The sequence below is a fragment of the Acomys minous genome (assembly GCF_964271855.1).
Source record: "Acomys minous genome assembly, chromosome: 7".
In the NCBI taxonomy this organism is placed as follows: domain Eukaryota; kingdom Metazoa; phylum Chordata; class Mammalia; order Rodentia; family Muridae; genus Acomys; species Acomys minous.
This window is the reverse complement of record NC_140488.1, coordinates 75,064,193-75,082,387: the sequence shown is the minus strand read 5'-3', so window position 1 is coordinate 75,082,387 and position 18,195 is coordinate 75,064,193. Positions and strand designations below refer to the sequence as shown.

The 18,195-nt window shown below is 36.7% G+C and overlaps 1 protein-coding gene across 1 annotated transcript in view; it reads right to left on the bottom strand.

The window, feature by feature from the left end:
• The window catches only part of TEX11 (testis expressed 11), a 219,150-nt gene that overhangs the window by 95,793 nt on the left and 105,162 nt on the right, over positions 1 to 18,195 (bottom strand). Inside the window, exons 14-16 of the mRNA XM_084789325.1 lie at positions 17,932 to 18,083; positions 11,714 to 11,799; positions 5,504 to 5,641 (exon numbers count right to left, since the gene is read on the bottom strand). Of these exons, the coding sequence (XP_084645451.1) occupies positions 5,504 to 5,641; positions 11,714 to 11,799; positions 17,932 to 18,083 (376 nt within the window). The remainder of the gene's footprint in view (positions 1 to 5,503; positions 5,642 to 11,713; positions 11,800 to 17,931; positions 18,084 to 18,195) is intronic.

Here is an 18,195-nt window from a genome sequence, read left to right as displayed (position 1 = left end):
GCCCTCAATATTTTAATTAAAATTTTACTTTTGCATAGCATCAATAAATAAGAACACACATTGTCAGTATAAAACCAGTTATCACACAATGACCAAAGCTACATAATCACTGTCAATTGCAAGAGATTTACAGTACTGACTTCCATGAATATGTCTTGCCCAGGAATATATTTTGAAACACACTATGGTGGAAAATTTATATGAAAATCAAAGAAGGACAGAGTTAGGGGAGCTGAGCTGGGGTATAATCAGAAAGGAAAACAAAACATCTTTTACATAATGAGTTTTCTAGATATTCCATATCCAGACTGTGATAGTGGGTACATTGTGGTTTATATTTACTGATTTTATTTAATTATATAATAAAATAAGTATATTTTAATATTTAAATTATTTTTCAATAGTTTTTAAGAACCTAGCAATGAGATCTCTTTAGTTCCAAATTTTAAAAAATCTAGTCTTTCACAATCTTCTTTGACCATAATAGAATTAAATTGCATTATCAGAATTAAATTATATTATTAGAAGCATGCAGCTAAGAGACTCCCAATGTCTGAAAATTCTTCTAATATGAGAATATTCTCAATAATATTTAGATGAAGCGACCATTCTGCATTTATTTAAATACCTCCAAGAAGAGGGGAGTTGAGTTCCTTATATCTTATTTTTAAAACTATCTAAATTTTCGATAAGTGTAATTGTTAGATAGGGTCTTCTTGTGGTGATTCAAAGTTTCATTCACAGGTTTCATGCATAGAAACAAGTGCTCCATAAACATAACTGGTTGTCTTACAGGTAGCAGCACAGATACTGGCAGTGTATGTTTATGTCCTAAATCTTCACTTTTCAAGTTTAAACTCAATACTGTCCTTTAACTAGTCATGAAATGAGCTGCCCTCCTTGAATGCCTTCCTTTTGGCCCATCAGAACTTGTCAATATCGTTCTTCAAAATTATTCCCCCAATCCAACATTATGTTTCAGATATGCTCTAAGCCAAGCAGCACAGGAAATGTGTTCAGTTATCCTTTCATGCATTATAGAGTCACCCCTCAGTATCTATGGCAGATTGGTTCTATGGCTCCTTAGCGCCGTTCAGATACCAAAATCTGTGGATGATCAAGTTCCTTACTTGTACATGACATAGATAGATAGATAGATAGATAGATAGATAGATAGATAGATAGATATATCCTCCTGTTTATTTAAAAACATCTCCAGATTATTTAAGATACCTAATATAATGAAATGCTATGTAAACAGTCACTTCACTATATTATATAGGAAGTAATGGAAAAATAGTCTGAAGAAGTCCAGTACAAATGCAATTTTTTTCTCAGTTTTTTTGATTTGCTTTCGGTTACATTCATAGATGGGGAATGCATGAATACAAAAAGCAGACTGTTTCTATTGATTCAATCTAACATGAGTGAACTTTCTTAGTACTGGTTTTTGTTTAGCTCACAGTCAACAAAAAGCCCTAAATGTGGCACATGTGCTTCTGTTAAAACCCCATTTCATCCTTTCTGTTCTATTACAGCTGGTTTTGGGGATTCAGCACAAGATGTTTTGTTGTTTCCTGTTTGTCTCCATCTTCTGAGAATGGCTTTATTATTTCAGTATATTCAGGTAGGTTCTTTTGGATCTGACTATCTTTCAAGATAACAGTTTAGCTCTTTCACCTTTGGGCTATATGGTACCTTCAATGAATGGTTACAAACACTTCTCATCATCATATTATTATTCTGACTCCATATGCTATTCCACATTAGTTTACACTTAATTTATAACTGTCTTTGGTTGCTTTATAATTATATTATTCATGTATATCTTGTACTGAAATAATATTTTAAAGCATATCTATACAGAGGAATAAGGTATATCTTCTACTTACTCTATAGTACCATTTACATATTAAGCAGTCAACAATTATTTGTTGATGTGAAACCCCAAATTGGGTGTTTATTACACTGTAACTTCATCAGTTGAGCCAAAATTAATTTTCACCTCATATTTTATTAAGTGCTCTCTTTTATATCCACACAGATGTATCTGGAGGGAAGGCAATAAAATCATTACAAAAACATTCAAAATAATTGAGCTAATAAAGTACAAAAAGAAGCCACAGTGCCATCTAGTGAATCGCACTAGATTATGTGCGCTGACCACAAGCTCATTTTCAGTCTTCTAGTGGTATAGTATGATTTTTAGAGCTTCATACAGTTGGCACAAACAATATATAAACAGAACATGAAAGATAAGTACTGAGTAAACAATCTTATCTTTGTGGCTGCTTTAATTCCTGCTTGTTTTTATTTTGTGTGCATTAGTATTTTGCCTGCATGTTTGTCTGTACAAGGATTGGCTTGCCAGATCCCCTGGAACTGGAATTACAGACAGCTCTGAGCCACCATGTAGGTGGATAGGAATTAAACCTAGGTCTTTTAGAAAAGCAGCCAGTACTCTTAACCACTGATCCCCGGCTCTTTTAATGTATACAGTCATCTTGTCATCCTATACCACTGCCCTTTCCTGCTCAGGTTTCCTTCTTAGTACTTATCACTATTTAACTAGCAACAGATCAACAAACGACAATCTTTGGCAAAATCTGAACCACCCTCTGTTTTTGCATAGTCAACAAACTAAAAATGGTTTAATTGGTTTTAGATGGCTAAAATATTAAAAGACAAATATCTCATGCTATAAGAAAATCACATGAAATTCAAACTTGAGTATTTCTAAATATAAAGGTTTCTTCATGGTTTCTTCTGGGCATGTGTTTACATATTATCTATGGCAGTGTCCATAGTAAGAACAGAGCTGAGTGTTCCATCGAGGATTGCGTGACTTACAAAATCTTAAGTATTTGCTGTGTGGCTCATTACACAAAAATCATTGACACCTACAACATATCACAATGCTTTAAAAATTATCTCCCCAGATAAAATGAAAGCTCTACAGGGTCAGGCTATTTGTTCATTAGTGTATTCTCAATGCCAGTACTACTTAGCATGTAGTATTCAGTAAATACTTCTAAATGGTTAAGTGCTGAAAAAATACAAATAGTTTTTTGTGTTAGAAAGTTTGGCAACCAAAAATGGAGCAGAGGAATCGAAGTTTGAATACACTTGAAAGATGAAGGATTTCTTTTAATAAACAACAGTTCAAAATAATTGTAACGGAAGGAGAAAACCAAAGAAGTATTTATGAACTAGGATTGAGATATGCAAAGTAAAGTCACCAGAAAAAAGTAATTCTTTCTCCAAAATAAGGATGGGTGAAGAGGAATAATTTGATGAAGTTCATGTCAGTGACTACAAGCTCAGCAATTCACACATGGAGACTTTTGCTAAAAGAAGTAAGATTTTTGTGGCAATTAAGGACAAAAATAGTGTTTTAGAATTATGACTGCAGAATATGAAAGAAGACAACAGTCAGTATTACTTGACTATATATAACTGGATTTAAAAAGCACAAAATTGCAACAGATCCAATAAATGTAGCTTCATAAAATTTCTCAGCAATATTCATACTGCTCACAGGAAGCATTCAAAATAGCAGACAATGAAATTAGCAAAGGTTAGACAATGGCAAAGCACTGGTGGCTTCTCCTCCCTTCTACCTTTCTATGTCCTACTGCAATAGGAAAATGCTCTTTACAGGTGCTAAGTATCCAAATAGTGTCTGCCAGGGAGACAGGAAGGATGAAATGAGAACATAACAAACATGGTTACCTTCAACATTTCAAGATAACCTTTGGCTTCCACACCCATATGGCCTTAAATTACAAAGTTGCACGTGTAGTACATGCTATTAAGACATACTGGTTTCCTGCCTGACCATTTTCTCCTCCTTACTGCTAACAACATTTCAACTCCAATTATAGGTTCACTTCCACACTGACTCCTAAACCAATCCTGTCATTAGTCGCAGATGTAAGCAGCACTGCTTCAGGCTTGTGGGGGGGGTGTGTGCTGCAGTGGCAGGCCGTTTTCCTAGTACACATGAGGCCCTGTGCCCAAGCTCCAGCACCACACATACCATTTCTGTTTCTTGTAGTGCAAGACTGGACCTAGTCAACTTGTATTTTTCGTCTGGTAATTTTTTTCAGCTAGCTCTAAGCCGTGTCGAGTTTACAGGTAATGCTAACATTTTTCTGTTTCTAATCCTCACAAAATCTCCTTTCTTTTATGAAAACAGTTTGCTGAGCTTGTAGCCGCTGACATGCACCTCATCAGTTTTTCTCCTCTTCACTCATCCATCATATAAACAATGCTTCAAAGACAGATTCTGAAGTTTAACTTCGGCTGTCAACCTGCATGGATCTAGAATCAACTAAGAGACATGCATACAGGCAGGTGTGTAAAGGTATTTTCTGGGAGGATAACTTAGGGAAGAAGATCCCCAACTCAAGAGTTCATGGCAGTGCCTCCTGGCCACAGCCCAGATAAAAGAAAGTCCAAGGGTATAGCTTTTTGCCTTGGGGACAAGTGCATCTATTCTGTTGCTGCCACTACCAGTGTTACCGCCACTACCAGTGGTCCTGCCACTGCTGCTGCCATCCTTCAGCGACATTAGAACTCAGCTTTTTCAGCCTGCTAATGGGGACTGAATATATGTGGCTCTCAGGAATCCTCCAGGCCTTAAGCATCAGATTGGGAAAGCTAAGGCTCCAGCCTCATATCCCTCACATTCCAGCCACCAGAATCCCAGCCTTCATATGAACACAGCTATTTGTGAATGTATTTATTCTATTGGGTCTGTTCTTCCAGAGAATCCTGAGAACACAGAGAGAATCTTCAAAGAAAATCTATAAAATCACTACCCTTATTCACATATTTCCCCCAAACCTGTGAGTAAAACTTGAAAGGCAACAAAACCCTTCATATTCAATTGAGTCCACCCTTGTATTTCTCAATTTTTGTTCTTCTAAGAACCAGTACCCTAGATTATGTGCACATTGTATGATCTTCAAAGAAGAAATGTCTCACATGCTGTTAGAAATATGAATGGCTTCGTCATTCACAAAATCGTTTTCATCTTTTAGCTTCTATATTTTTTCCTAATGAAGAGCCATACACTGAACTTTTCTTGAGTGGTTATAAAGACAGTATAATAACCAAAAAGTAAAAGAGTAGCTACATTCTGCAATTATCTGCTCTCAATGGATGTTTAACAAAAGTGTAGATCATAAATTTTTAGTCTGCTTTAAAGGACTATACAGCACATGTTTAGTGGCAAATAGCCTTTCAGAATATGGTAAATGATAAGTGATAAGGATAATAATTTTAAAAATTAATAGTTTCCCAAATACTCTCTCCTTTGCGAAGTTCTGCTTCCTGTTTGCAGTATACAAATCAAGAAGATGTCTATTTGACCCTGTTCGTATATGAAGGCATTCTCAGCCATCCTAAGTAGCTATGAGATCAGAACACAGCATTCATCTATGCACCACTGCACAGAACATTTTTTGCCTCTGAAAATAGAATTGATAAATTAAAGCACCTTACGAAGTTGTTTCAAATGTAAGTAACAGGAAGCCATGTTCCTCTTCAGCTTGACCAAATCCAGATCCACTTGATCACACGCATACAACTTCAGAGAGTAACTGTACCAGTGTAGAGCACTGGCATAATTTCGAATCTGAAGTTAAAAAACAACAAAAATCACAGATATTTCGAAAATTCACTCTAAATTTTCCCTACTACCCTCTATTGCCAAACAAAATGTTACAGATTTCACTTTTTAGACAAGCAAAACAATACCTACTTAATTGAGTTCTAAGTGTTTTAGTCTTTTTTTCTGTTTCCTACATGTTACAAAGTTCAGAGGCTGCAGTTGTACTTCAGTGACAGAGCAGATATTAGCACACAAAAGGCTTTGGCTCAGTCCCCAGTACCAATACATAAAAGTTATTTATTTCACTCAAAGGATGAAGAGTCTAAAAAGTGGTACACAACCTCCAGAAAATTTCAAAGCCATTTTTAAAACTACCGGAAAAACAATGATAAAAATCTTTAATGACAGCATCCATAAATTACCATGTTACTATACCTTCCTTTTCTATATAACATTTTAACTTTATCCTTTTATAGATGCAAATTATAGTTATCACAGCTTATATACAATTTCATATTTTTCCTTAATCTTATTTTATATATATTAATCTAGATTGTTATAGTTTTTAATGACTACTTGTAAAGGAAATATTTAGTAAAATCAATGTATTATTTTCTTAGTTTCATTATTTGATAAATTTCCACCATTAAAATTAATGCTACTGTATTCTTATACATAAATTGTTACTGTCAATTTTTCAACTATAAGAAATTATTAGGGGGGCTAGAGAGACACCTCAGCAGTTATGGGCACTGGCTGCTCTTCCAGAGGTCCTGAGTTCAACTTCCAGGAACCACATGGTGGCTTACAACCCACTATAATATTATCTGGTGCCCTCTTCTGGTGAGCAAGTTCACTCACATACAGTAAATAAATAAATAAATAAGTCTTTAAAAAAAATAAACTATTAGGAACAATCTAATAGAAATAGCCCGGTTTATTATTTTAACCTAAGACAACAGATTATTTATAAAGGCTATGTAAGGTAAATGAGTCTCTTGTACTCTGTTAAGAGGTTTCCTGTCTTTTAATTAACGACTGAAGTCATTACAACTTCAAAGTAATAAAATGCCCTTTTAAGTAGACACTATGCTAAGGAGGTAAAACACTGCCTTTGACTATTTGAACATAAGATTACATTCTTCAGAACTGAATGGGAAAGTTTAAAAGTTCGCAAAATTGGGCAATGATGAGGGGAGCAGAATCAAAAAGAGACAAGAGATGATTCTGAAGTCATGTTTACCTTCGCAGTACAGAAATAAAGAAGCCTTAAAAGAGAAAAGAGTGATGGCTTGGCTTGCAACAATTATATGTCTCCATATGCTTCTACTTCTTTGTCTGGAATATAATTTCTTGTTTCCTATTTTTTCCCTTTTCTTTGAATCCTTCCTCTTCATCTTTAATTTAACTACAAAATCTACCACAACATATTTTGCAACATTGGCCTTGAACCCAGGGACCTCCTGCTTGATAGGTAATAGACTTTTTCATCTGGCCTCTTTCATTCAACTTAGTTGCAGTATTTGTCCCTGTTGCTGCATGTATCAATAATTAATTTCCTTTTATTGCTAAGTAATATTTCATTATATGGACATTTCAGACATTGCTTATACATTCATGTATTGATGGGCATTTGAGTCATGTTTGAAATACTACAAACTGTGCCAGTGTGTTTTTATGTCAACTTGATGCTGGTTAGTCACATTAGAAGAAGGAACCTTAATTGAGAAAATGCTTCCACTACATTAGCTCGTAGGCAAGTATGTGACGCATTTTCTTGACTAATGATTGATGTGGGTGGGGCCATTCCAAAGAAAGTGGCGCCAGCCCTGGGTGGGTGGTCACAGATGGTATAAAGCTAAGCAAGCCATGAGGAATAAGTCATTAAGCAGCACTTTTCCATGGCCTTGGCATCAATTCCTACCTCCAGGTCCCTACCTTGGATTCCTGCCATGACTTCCTTGGATGCCATATAAACTATAAGATGAAACAAACCCTTTCCTCTCCAAGTTGCTTTTAGACACAGTGGTTTTTTGTTTGTTTGGTATTTTGTTTGGTTTGGGTTTTTTTGGTTTTTTTGTTTTTGTTTTTGTTTTGTTTTGTTTTGAGACAGATTTTTTTTCTGTGTAGCCTTGGCTGTCCTAAACTCACTTTGTAGACCAGGCTGGCCTCGAACTCACAGAGATGTGTCTGCATCTGCCTCCCTGAGTGCTGGGATTAAAGGCGTGAGCCACCACGCTCAGCTGACACTGTTTTAGAACAGCAAGAGAAACACTAAGACAGAAATTAGTACCATATTGCTATGATAGATCTGACCATGTTGTTTTGAGGGAGTTTGGAGCTTTACACTGGAAAAGCCACTGCATGTTCAGAGCTCACTTGGTCGCTCTCTGGGAACCTGGAAGATAATACTGAACTTCCTAAAGTATATTGTTTCATAGCTCCACCATAAAGGTTCCCATTCTTTAATCTTCCTACTAACATTTGGTATGCTCATTTTTTTTTAATTGTGGTTATTCTAAGTCATAGCTCCTTAGGGATTTTTGTGTTTTCTGGACAACTCATAAATGGTCTTTTTTTTTTTCATTGGTTATTGTGTCGGAACATGTTTTTGTATAATTTCTGTTCGTATGTTTTAGTGTCTATGTTTGAAGTTTTTGACTATGAGTGTTCAGGTGCTCCAGTAGCTTTAGTTTTAAAGACCTCTCTTCCATAAAATTACTTTTGGGGGGAGCGGTTCAAGACAGGGTTTCTCTGTGTAGCCCTGGCTGTCCTGGACTCGCTTTCTAGACCAGGCTGACCTCGAACTCACAGAGATCTGCCTGCCTCTGTCTCCCAAGTGCTGGGATTACAGGTGTGCACCACCACGCCCAAGCTATAAAACAATCTTTTATTTTTGTTTAAGCAACCAACTCTTAAAATGTATTTCTGTGTGTACGTGAGTGATCGTGTGGGCAAGTATGTACATGTGTGTACATATATTTAGATCAATGTCATACCTTGGGAGACATTCACTTGTTTTTGTGAGACAGGATTTATCATTAGGACAGGGCATCTCAGATTAGGCTATGGTGGCTGGCCAGGGAGCATCAGGAATCCACCTGTCTTACCTGCCCAGCACTGGGCTTACCAGCCTGCTTCTTTTTTTGGCATGGGTGCTAAAGGTCAAATTTAGGTCTTAAGGCTTACATGTAAACACTTTACCAACTGAACTACAGCCTCAGCCCTAAAGACATTTTCATAAGAGGAAAATATATTTATTCATGCAATGACTAATTCTGGTGTTCTTCATTCTTTGCAGAGATCCATAGTTCTAGCTAGTGTCAGTCTCTTTCTGCTTTAAAGGACTTCCTCAAAATACGGCTCTCTGCTGGAGTTATTTTAGCTTTTGAATAGTTCAAAGTCTTAATTTGGGCTTCATTTTAAAAGTTACTTTTAATCATAATAAAATGAGTAACATCAAATTGATCATCATAACTTTTTACAAGAGATAAGATTTTGCTATGTATTCCTTGAGTAAAAGTTCTACTTTTTCTCTCCCCAACCCCCTATCTTAACTATTTTTACTATGCAGGTCACTAGTTTATGTATATTCACCATATTATGGAACCAATCTCCAAAGCTTACCCATCTTGTAAAATGTGAGACTCTGAAGGCTGAAGGTACAATGCAATGGTAGAGTCCATGCCTAGCATGCATACATCCCTGAGTTCAACAGTCAACCTCATCACAAACCTCTGGCAACCACAACTGTAGGACACATTTCTATGAATATTACTACTCTATGTAGTTCATATTAGTGGAACTGAATACTATTTACTTGACTAGCTTACTTCACTTAGCATAACAGTCTCAAGATTTACATTGTAGCAATTTTTTACCAATTAAAATATGTATTTAAAGGAAAAAGTGTTAAAAGAGGTATATTTTTTAAAATTATGTATATTCATTGTACATTGTACTGTGTTAAAGACATTTTCATACAAATATATTGCTTACATTGAGAATTCAGAGTTCTTTTTTAGGATCAAATAATATTCTAGTGTATACAAACACTTAATTTGCTTGTCCATTTATCTCTTGATGGAACATGAGTTGTGGTCATTTTTTTTGTTAGTGTGCACAGCACTTCTATGTACATGTATGTACAAACATCTTGAGTTCTTGCTTTTAATTCTTTTAGATATATAACCAGAAGGTTTCATTGATTCACATGTCACTGAACTTTAATTTTTAGAAGTTCAATACAGTTTTCAGTAGTGGCTACACAATTTTATAGTCACACCAGTTGCCTACATTTAAAAAATGTGCCAGGTATAGAATTCTAAATTGACACATATTTCTTCTATTTTTTTTTTCAGAGCCCGAGTGATTTCATTATGATAGGCAGATGTTTGACATGGAGCCACAGGATTTAGTGTTTCTTCTCCTAGGTTTTGGTCTTTTTTGTTGTTGTTGTTGTTTAATTTTTAAATTTTATTTTATTAATTTATTCTTATTACATCTCAATGGTTATCCCATCCCTTGTATCCTCCCATTCCTTCCTCCCTCCCATTTTCCCCTTACTCCCCTCCCCTATGACTGTTCCTGAGGGAGACCTCCTCCCCCTGTATATGCTCATAGGGTATCAAGTCTTTTCTTGCCTCTGAGTGCCTGGTTCTAAACTAGTGAAGTTGCTTGGAATCAATTTGATCTTTTCACATATTCTTAAATGATTTTTAGTTGGTTATGGAAAAGGGCTCATTATGGGACTAATTATTCCCTCCTATGACCTCTGAGATCTTTACTGTCCATGAGCCAGCGCTTTCCAGTCTGAATGGTAAGATAGGCTCTATCCGCAGACCCAAGTGAGTGTCCAGTACTGTTCTTTGTAATATTTTTAGACGGCTGCACCTCTGATTTGAGATAGTTTCACTCCCTGCGTATGTTGTGAAACACTAGTGCAGGAACTTCTGATAACTGGAGTCTCTCTGCTATACACTCATCTTCTGATACCCTATTCTGTGAATTCTGCCTTAGCTTCCCCAGACTTTCCACTCCATCTCCTCAAGTCAGAACGCTTGTCAGACCATACTTCAGCTCCCCTTCCTCTGCTGTCGTCTGGAAACTCATTAAGTAAGCCAAATAATTAAACTGTTTACCCTATTTCTTATCATCCAGTGATCATTTCCCATTGTCTGATACTCAATGCTATAAAACCGACTTTTTAAAAAATGTATTTCAGGGGTTTTCTTTGTTTTGTTATCAGAGGGGGAATTTGCTCTTTGTTTTGCTTTTTTGAACCAGAGTTTCACTATGTGGTCCAGTCTGGCCTAGAACTCTCAATGTTAGCTTAAACATTCCTCAGATTCCAAATATCTACCTGCCTCCAACCTTCTGAGCGCTGAGATAATGAATATGCGCCACCATGCCTGGGGCTTTGTCTTGTATTTCTGGGAGGAGTCTTGTTTAAGCAAGGACACAATTTGGCCCCTGTTGCTACATTTTGGTTGAAAATAGAAATACTAAATAACATGTTTTTTAAAGAAAGTATATCCCATTTTATACACACAGGAACATACATGTACACAAACGTTCAAAAATGCATAAATGGCATAATGAAGAGTGATTGTACCTTGCTCTTAAACTGATTATCTGTACAGGAAACCAAGGTTGTTTTATCATTTTTAAAACTACTTTTAAAAGTAAGAATACTTTCTTAAAGGGAATCATACCCCTCCACAACTTTCTCGCCTCTCACATCAAATTACTTTCCTATCAGTAATATCATTTCTCTTTACTAGAAGTTCAAAATGGGAAGGAATCATGACTTACTATTTTTGAGTAAACATTCTGCACTGTGAATATTTATACACAGGTGGTATCTAAAAATAGCGACTGTTTAAAGTATTACTTATTACTATATTTTTTCTTGCTTGCTTATTTGCTTTCGTGGTACTGAGAACAGAATCTAGGGGCTTACCCATGCTGCACAAGTGCTCTGCCACTGAGCTGCATTTCCCAGATGCTATTCTCTATGATTTCTATAGTGAACAGTGTTTTTATTTGGTGCAGAGGAGAACGAATACAATAAGCAAAAACAGATTATTTCCAAACCTTAAAACTTCTGGCAGCTTTTTCCCATAGAATGTTGTGTAACCAATTTACTAAATCTCTTGTCAGTAGGTTTCTTGTTTGGTGACCTAAAAACAAACAAACATATAAAAAAACCAACCTCTGAAAAGAAGCTAGATCCACTCACTGCATTAAACAAAGAATGCTAACTATATTCACATTAGACTTAATCATATAACTGTACGTAATCTTTAAGTAATGTCTATAAAGCAATCACATTCAGACAGGTTTTTACCTTCAGTTTGGTTTAGCACTGTAATTGGTCATATAATACAATCAGAGTTTGCTACAATCACTGGAATTCTCCCAACAGTCCCTGATAGATTCCCAGCTTAAATTAGATCATCTGGTGCCCTAATAAGGTTATTGTGAATGAGCAGAGAGCAATGTCAGAAATCATTAATAATAACTGTTCATACTATTATGTACTAAAAAGATCAGATCAAGTTCACAAGAAAGGCCAATTATACCTTACAGCTTTTAAAAAGTACTTTAAGACCACGCTTACAGATAAGCTTTATTCATTTAAATTGTAACTTGTGTCTGATTATTTCTGGTCTAGACACTTACAGAATTCAACTACAATAGCACATTAAAGTAAAGTTTAAACTGCAATAGAATTCTATACCCCTTTCTCATCTGCCCTTTGGCATAAACCATCAATTTCCACAAATGTCTTCATTAGAACACTAATACTCTCTGACTCACCAGTGGAGTCAGCAAATGTAGCCTGTTTCATGGCTTAAAATACTTATCTAAGAGTAACCAGCTATGTAATATGCTTCCTTAAAAGATTATAATACTTTGATTATATGTGTAAAACTCTAACAGATTTTTTGTAAATAAATTATTCTGTAAAATAATTTTTTTAAGTTATCTGACAATTTCTTTCCTTAAACAGGAAGTCTAGGGCTAAGGAAATAACTCAGTTGGCAAAGTGCTTACTATGTAAACATGAGGACCAGAGTTTAATTCCCAGAACTCATGTAAAAGGTCAGGCATGGTGGCACATGCTTGTTGTTCTAGTGCTGGAGAGGAGGAGAAAGTGGATCCCTAGGGATCACTGGCAGGCCAACCTAGTTTACTCAGTTCACTCCTAGCTAATGATACGGCCTGTCTCAAAAGACAAGGTAGAGGATGCCTAAGGAAAGATACCTGAGGTTGCACTCTGGATATAGGCACATATACACACATGAATACTATACATGTGTGTATATATATACACACATAAACACAAAATATAAATACATGTCTAACTTCCTAGCTCTCTTATGTAAAATTTAACCTTTTCTTGACTATTAAAGGTCAACATCACCGAACACTTATTGTATTTTATTGTACTATCACTTTATTGCAGTAAGCAAAATACTTGTAGTCTCAGTGAGTTAGGAGGCTGAGGGAGCAGAATCACATGAGCACAGACTAAGCAACCAAGTAAGGTGCTGTTTCTGAAATATATAACTTGCCAAAGGCTGAGAAGACAGTTCAGTTGGTAAAGTGCTCAGCTGGTTGTACCATGTAAGCACAAGGACCTGAGTTTGGAGCTCCATACCCACATAAAAAGCCAGGCATGGTAGCATGATCTTCTAATCCCTGGGGTGGGGAGGGAGAGATAGGAGGATCCTTGGATATTAGGAGTGTAATTGAATTAGCAAATCTAACCCTAATGAGCCAGTCTACTGGAATTAGCATATCACAGGTCCCAGTTAGACTTTATCTCAAACCATAAGGTGGTTTTTAAGGAATGACAGCTGAGGTCATGCCCTGGCCTCCAACACACACACACACACACACACACACACACACACACACACACACACACACACTACCACCACCACCATCAAAATAACAGGAATTAACAATCATTGGTCATTAATATATCTCAACATCAATGGACTCAATTACCCAATAAAAAGACACAGGCTAACAGAATGGATCCTTCATTAAGCTGCATACAAGAAACACATCTCAGCATCAGAGTAAAGTGTGGGAAAAATTTTTCTAAGCAAATGAACCCAATAAGCAAGCTGGAGTTGCCATTCTAACATCTAATAAAATAGACTTTAAACTACAATTAATCAAAAGAAATGGAGAAGGACACTTCATACTCATCAAAGTATGAAAAATCCACCAAGATGATGTCTCAATTCTGAACATCTATGCCTCAAATGCAGGAGCACCCAAATTCATAAAGGAAACATTACTAAAGCTTAAATCAAACATCAAAGCCCCCATATTAATAGTAGAAGACTTCAACACTCCACTCTCCCCAATAGACAGATCATCGAGACAAAAATTAAATGGAGAAATAATGAAATTAAAGAAGTCATGAATCAAATGGACCTAATTGATGTCTACAGAACATTTCACCCAAACACAAAAGAATATACCTCCTTCTCAGCACCTCACAGAACCTTCTCCAAAATCGATCATATAGTCAGTCACAAAGCAAGTCCCAACAGATACAAGAAAATGGAAATAACCCCTTTGCATCTTGTCAGACCACCATGGATTAAAGCTGGAACTCAACAACAGAAACTTCATAAACTCTAAAAACCTATGAAAACTGAACAACTCCCTAATTAATGACCACTGGGTCAAGGAAGAAATTAAAAACTTTCTAGAATTCAATCAAAATGAAGGCACAACGTACCTAAACTTATGAGACACATAAAAGCAGTGTTAAGATGAAAGTTCATAGCACTAAATGCCTTCATAAAGAAATTAATGAGATACCATACTAGCAACTTAACAACATTCTTGAAAGCTCTAGAACAAAAAGAAGGAAACACACCCAGAGGAGTAGATGGCAGGAAATAATTAAACTCAGGGCTGAATTCAATAAATTAGAAACAAAGAGAACAATACAAAGAATCAACAAATATAAGAGTTGGTTCTTTAAGAAAATCAACAAGATAGACAAACAAACCCTTAGCCAAACTAACTAAAAGGCATAGGGGGATTATTCAATTAACAAAATCAGAACAAAAAGGGGGATATAACAATAGACACCAAGGAAGTCCAAAGAATCATTAAGTCTTACTTCAAAAACCTGTCCTCCACAAAACTGGAAAAATCTAAAGAAATGAACGATTTTCTTGATACCATTTACCAAAGTTAAATCAAGATCAGGTAAACAAATTTAACAGTCCTATAACCCCTAAGGAAATAAAAGGTGTGCCCAAAAGTATCCCAACCAAAAAAAGCCTGGGACCAGATGGTGTTAGTGCAGAATTCTATCATATTTTCAAGGAAGAGCAAATATCTATATTCCTCAAACTATTCCACAAAATAGAAACAGAACAAACATTGCCAAACTCATTCTATGACTCTACAGTCACCTTGATACTGAAACCACACAAAGACTCAACAAAGAGAATTTCAGAGCAATTTCTCTTATGAACATCAATGCAAAAATACTCAATAAAATACTCACAAACAGAATCCAAGAACATCATCAAAAACATCATCTACCATGATCAAGTAGGCTTCATACCAGAGAAACAGGAAAAGTTCAGCATATGAAAATTCATCAGTGTAATCCACAACATAAACAAACTGGAAAAAAACACCATATTATCATCTCATTAGATGCTGAAAAAGCCTTTGACAAAATCCAACAGGCCTTCACATTAAAAGTCTTGGAGAGACTAGAGATACAAGGCAGATACCTAAACACAATAAAGGCAATATACAGCAAGCCGATAGCCAACATCAAATTAAATGGAGAGAAACAAAGCAATTCCACTAAAATCAGAGACAAAGCAAGGCTGCCAACTCTCTCCATATCTATTCAGTATAGTACTTGAAGTTCTAGCTAGAGTTATAAGACAACTGAAGGAGATCAAGGGGATACAAACTGGAAAGGAAGAAGTCAAAGTGTGTGGTGCATTTACACAATGGAATACTATCCAGCTATTTAAAAAAAAGACATCATGAAATTTGCAAGCAAACGAGTGGAAATAGAAAAGATCATCCTGAGTGAGGTAACACAGACACAGAAAGACAAACATGGAATACTAGAAAAGATCATCCTGAATGAGGTAACACAGACACAGAAAGACACACATGGTATCTACTCATTTATAAGTGGGTAGCAGCCAGAAAGTACAGGATAACCATGCTACAGTCCACAGACCGAAAGAAGCTAAGTAATAAAGATGGCTGGGGGTTGAGGTGGGGAACAGACTTGAATCTTACTGAGAAGGGGAAATAGAACAGACATTGAGTGTGGGTGGATGGAGGGAACTGAGTGGGGGAGGGGTAGCGAGGGAGTAGGAGTGATCAATGAAAGGAGAGAGTATGGGGAGAGAGAACGGGCAGGGAACATCTCTGGCAGGAGCTAGAAACTTAGGACAATGGAAACTCCACGGAATCTATGAGGATGACCATAGCTAAGACTCCTAGCAATGGGGGCTGAAACAGCCATCTCCTGTAACTTCAAATGGAAGGACTGAGACACCAATCTAGCCACAAAACTTTAGACCCACAATTTTTCCTGCCAACAAGACTTGCAGTAAAGATAGAACAGAAATTAAGGGAATAGCCAGCCGATGACTGGCCCAGCCTGAGACCTATGCTATGGGGGGGGGAGAGTGCGCACCCCTGACATTATTAATGACATTGTACTATATTTCCAGGCAGGTGCCTAGCATGACTGTCATCTTAGAGGCTTCACCCAGCAACTGATGGAAAGATGCAGAGACCTACAACCAAACATTTAGGTGGAGCTTGGGAAGTTCTGTGAAAGAATTGGGTTAAGGACTGAAGGAACTAGAGGGGTCAAGGACATCACAAGAAAACATACATAACCAACCAACCTGAGCCTGTAGGGGCTCACAGAGACTGAGCCACCAAGCAAAGAGCACGTAGGGGATAGATCTAGGTCCCCTACTTATATGTTAATAGTTGTACAGCTCAGTCCTCATATGAAACCCCTAACAGCAGGAGCAGGAGCTGGCTCTGACTCTGTTGCCTGCCTTGGGATCCCTTTCCTCTAACCACTAGCCACAATAGAAGATGCTCCTAGTCCCACTACAACTTGATATGCCAAGGAGAGTTGATATCCATGGAAGGCCTCCCTTTTTCTGAGCCTCTTCTGAGGAGAAAGGGAGGAGGGAAGGGGAGGGGACTGGGAGGAGAGGAGGGAGGGGAAGCTATGATTGGGCTGTAAAATAAGTAAATTAATTTTAAAAAAGAAAAATGCAGCTCATAGGAAATAGAATTCAAAAAAGCTCTTAATGGATAACTTCCTTTCAGAAACTATTTTTTATTTTATCATAATTTCTTCAGATTACATCCTAATTGATATCCCCTCACTTGTATCTTCCCCTTCCCACCCTCCCTCCCTCTTTTGCCCTATCCCCTTCCCCTAGACCTCTGACAGAAGGGGACCTCCTTCCCCAAGCACATGATCACAGCCTATCAGATCTCATCCAGATAGCCTGCTTCCCCTTCCTCACCAAGAGGAAGTGATCAAGAAGCTATTAATGTCTTTGTTTTCATGAAAATATGATGCACACAATGCAAATTTAAGCAATGTAGTAAAATACAATAGAAGTACGCATCACCTTAAATGCCATCATTCAGAACAAAGTTTCCTTTAACATTTAGTGACTAACACTCCAGATGAGGTCAGGCAGAGAATTTTCTAAGCCAGTGATCTACACACTTTAAAGTATGGGGGCTATGCAGAAAGCAATGCTGAGCAGAGTTGGCTTTACATCTCTGCTTTAACTACAGAAAATCAAATCTGTTTTGTGAAGTTTATGTAACACTGCAACACAAAATAATGCTGCTGCTAAAATGCTTTCAAATCAAGAATTTGGTTAACAATATTCACTTCACAGCTTAAAAAGCCAGAGTCCAAAGATACTGACTTGCCCAAAGGAACACAGCTAATCTGAGGTCAAACAGAAATATGAACTTGGGTTTAAAAACCTCATAATTTTCTACTATAGATGAGCTCAGAGGTTTGTCTGTAATTTGAAGATGTTTTGTCATTTCTGTTTAGTTGTTCACTACAGCATACCAAAGTTGTGACCTCTAGATAGTTACACTGTTGTTGAAAACCATTAAGAAGAGAGGAGAAAGGGAAATGGGAAAAACTTGTTGATTTGAGGATTTTGCTATTGCTCTGACGTTTATCTTAAAATAATAAGCAGATTAACAACTTTCAGAAAATGCAAAGTCTTACTGACCTATAAGGATTTCTTTAATCTCCTCTTCAGCATTCAGGTTGTAATCCTTTTGTAAAAGTATGTCAATGTAGAGTAACACAATTCTCTTCCTATCTTGTGGCAACTTAAAATGATCCGAGATGATCCTCAGAAAATAAAATCCAACAAAATCTCTGCCCAAAGAGACATAATTTTAAGCAGTGTAAATAGAACTGGTTTTTGATTCATGGAATTAAAATAATTTCAATGTGAGCTAAAAACAAGCTTAGTTAATGCCATTGAATA